This window comes from Peromyscus leucopus, chromosome 7 (assembly GCF_004664715.2).
Source record: "Peromyscus leucopus breed LL Stock chromosome 7, UCI_PerLeu_2.1, whole genome shotgun sequence".
In the NCBI taxonomy this organism is placed as follows: Eukaryota; Metazoa; Chordata; class Mammalia; order Rodentia; family Cricetidae; genus Peromyscus; species Peromyscus leucopus.
The window spans coordinates 10097789-10100000 of record NC_051069.1 but is presented as its reverse complement, the minus strand read 5'-3'; the positions used below and the strand labels follow the sequence as shown (position 1 = coordinate 10100000).

Here is a 2212-nt window from a genome sequence, read left to right as displayed (position 1 = left end):
GCGCATGCCTTTAATCCGGCACTCGGGAGGCAGAGCCAGGCGGATCTCTGTGAGTTCGAGGCCAGCCTGGTCTACAGAGCGAGACCCAGGACAGGCACCAAAACTACACAGAGAAACCCTGTCTCGAAAAACCAAATTTTAAAAAAAAGCAATAAAACTGCACAAAATTTCCTCCTCTGAAGCTCTGGTTAAGAACTCTGGGCTCAGTCTCCTTCTGCTACAGATAAAGTGAAGGAGGCCCAGAGAGGGATGTTAACTAGGGTGGGTGACAGAGCATGACTTCTTGTCTCCTGCCCAGGACTCCACCCACCTGGCTCCAATCCACACAGTTTGGGAGTAGGGGTACTCAGAATGAGCTGGAGTATTTAGGGAGCGAACCTGAGGGGGCTGGTGGGGGAACGGCAGGAGGCGACCCAAACATGGCCAGGCATGTCTGTCCACCCTGAGACTTTCCAAACCTCTGCCTCCCCACAGCTCGGATTCTTTAAAAGTGCCAAGCGCAAGAGGGAGCCTGGACTGGGACCCGTCCCCAAAGAGCTGGAGTGAGCATCTATTGGAGGCTTCGAGTTGATCGGGGCCAGGCACCAGTCCAGGAGCGTGCAGGCCCAGGCCTGTGGCCCCACAGAGCCGGAGTGAAGAGGACGCCTGTGGACTTTGTGTTGAGCTCATCTCTGGAGAGATGACACCTGATCCCTGTGGGATGGACCTCAAGCCCGTGTCCGCAACTTCTCTTCTAGAGGTTGAGATGCCTCGGTGCTGATCCCTAAGGACTTAAAGGGGCCACCCAAAGACCCAGGCTCTGTGGAGGGAATCTGCTGCCCCAAACATGAAGGTGCTAGGGCTCTGTTATCATGCCCACCTCTGAAGAAACCCAAGGGGAAGCGGGCAAATACAAGCCCACTGTGCACGCTCCATCTGGACCTCTAGTTTCAGGACTCCATAGCCCGGCAGCATAGCCCCACCCCTGCACTTGGTTCCCAAGCCACAGCCATCCCTTCTCCAGACAGACCCCAAAGTTCTCCAGACGGAACCAGAGTTGTGTAGCTTGATGTGACAACTGCTGGTCAGTGGTGAAAACAGCCGTCCGAGGACTGTGCTAGATGGGCAGGTGAGAGCCAGGATGCTGGGTACTCCAAACGTCAGAAGGCAGCGGAGCTCTCTTGCAGTGACCTCCACCCACACACTCCTGCCCGCCTGCCTCCTCTGAAGCTCCTCCCAGCTGCTTTGGTTGCTAGGCAACTCACAGGGAGCCTGTGGATGATATAAATCCATGGCTCTCCATACCCACTGTCTTACAGCTGCAGCTTGTCCTGGCACAGATGCACTGAGGTGGGGAGCCTCTGTTCCTTACATCAGCCCTACACACACATACACACACACACACACACACACACACGCACACGCACACGCACACGCACACGCACACACGCACACATAAACACAGGCACATGTGCACACACCTCCCACTCACTAATGTGTGGGAGAGGGGTTCCTGTAGGGGCACTGTGGAGGGGCCCTCTTTGGCATGCACTGAACGAAGCCCATGCAAGGCCCCTCAAAACCTTAAACCTCAGAGGCAGACAGGTATCTCACCTGCCAGCTCGCAGGACAAGCCCCAAAGACAAGGGGCATGTATGTGGGTGCCCAGCAGAGTAATTTATGCCTTAGCCCTTTTGTTGAGATGGAGATGGACACATCAAAGCCATCTGCTCCCCTGTGCAGTCCAACCTTTACTGTCAGAAATATATTTAAGAAAACAACCAACAGACATTCCATTCTGTGACAGATCAAGGCCGAATTCCGCTGTAAAGAGGAAAGGGAGGTGGGTGTCTGCTTCCAGCTAAGTGTTGGGGGCAGTCTTATCTATTGTGCGGCCATCTCTCTCCCAAGGACTACCTGGCCTCACTTGGAGTGGTGCACTGTTCCCCCCAACATCATCACCTACCCCATCTTTGGGTAGGTGCTCTCCCCTCACAGGTCCCCAGTTCCTCCAGGCTGGGCCTTCAGTGTTGACCCTCTCACGTGCTGACTCATGTTTCTCTTTTAGGGAGAGACCACACTTAAACCAAAGCATCTCCATTCTAGTCTCACGCTATTCACTTCTCATAGCCCTAACAAATAACTTACAAAGTATTTGGGTTGGGCTTTTTTTAAAGATTATTTATTTGTGTGTATGCGCACATAGGTGCGTGTGTGGTGTGGTTTGTGCACG

General features: G+C 53.8%; 1 protein-coding gene across 1 annotated transcript in view; it reads left to right on the top strand.

Annotated features, from left to right (window-relative positions):
• The window catches only part of Itga11 (integrin subunit alpha 11), a 101340-nt gene extending 99576 nt beyond the window's left edge, over positions 1–1764 (top strand). The window contains exon 30 of the mRNA XM_028867101.2: positions 475–1764. Coding sequence (XP_028722934.1) covers positions 475–546 — 72 coding nt within the window. The 3' untranslated portion in view covers positions 547–1764. The remainder of the gene's footprint in view (positions 1–474) is intronic.
• The last annotated feature ends 448 nt before the right edge of the window (positions 1765–2212 follow it).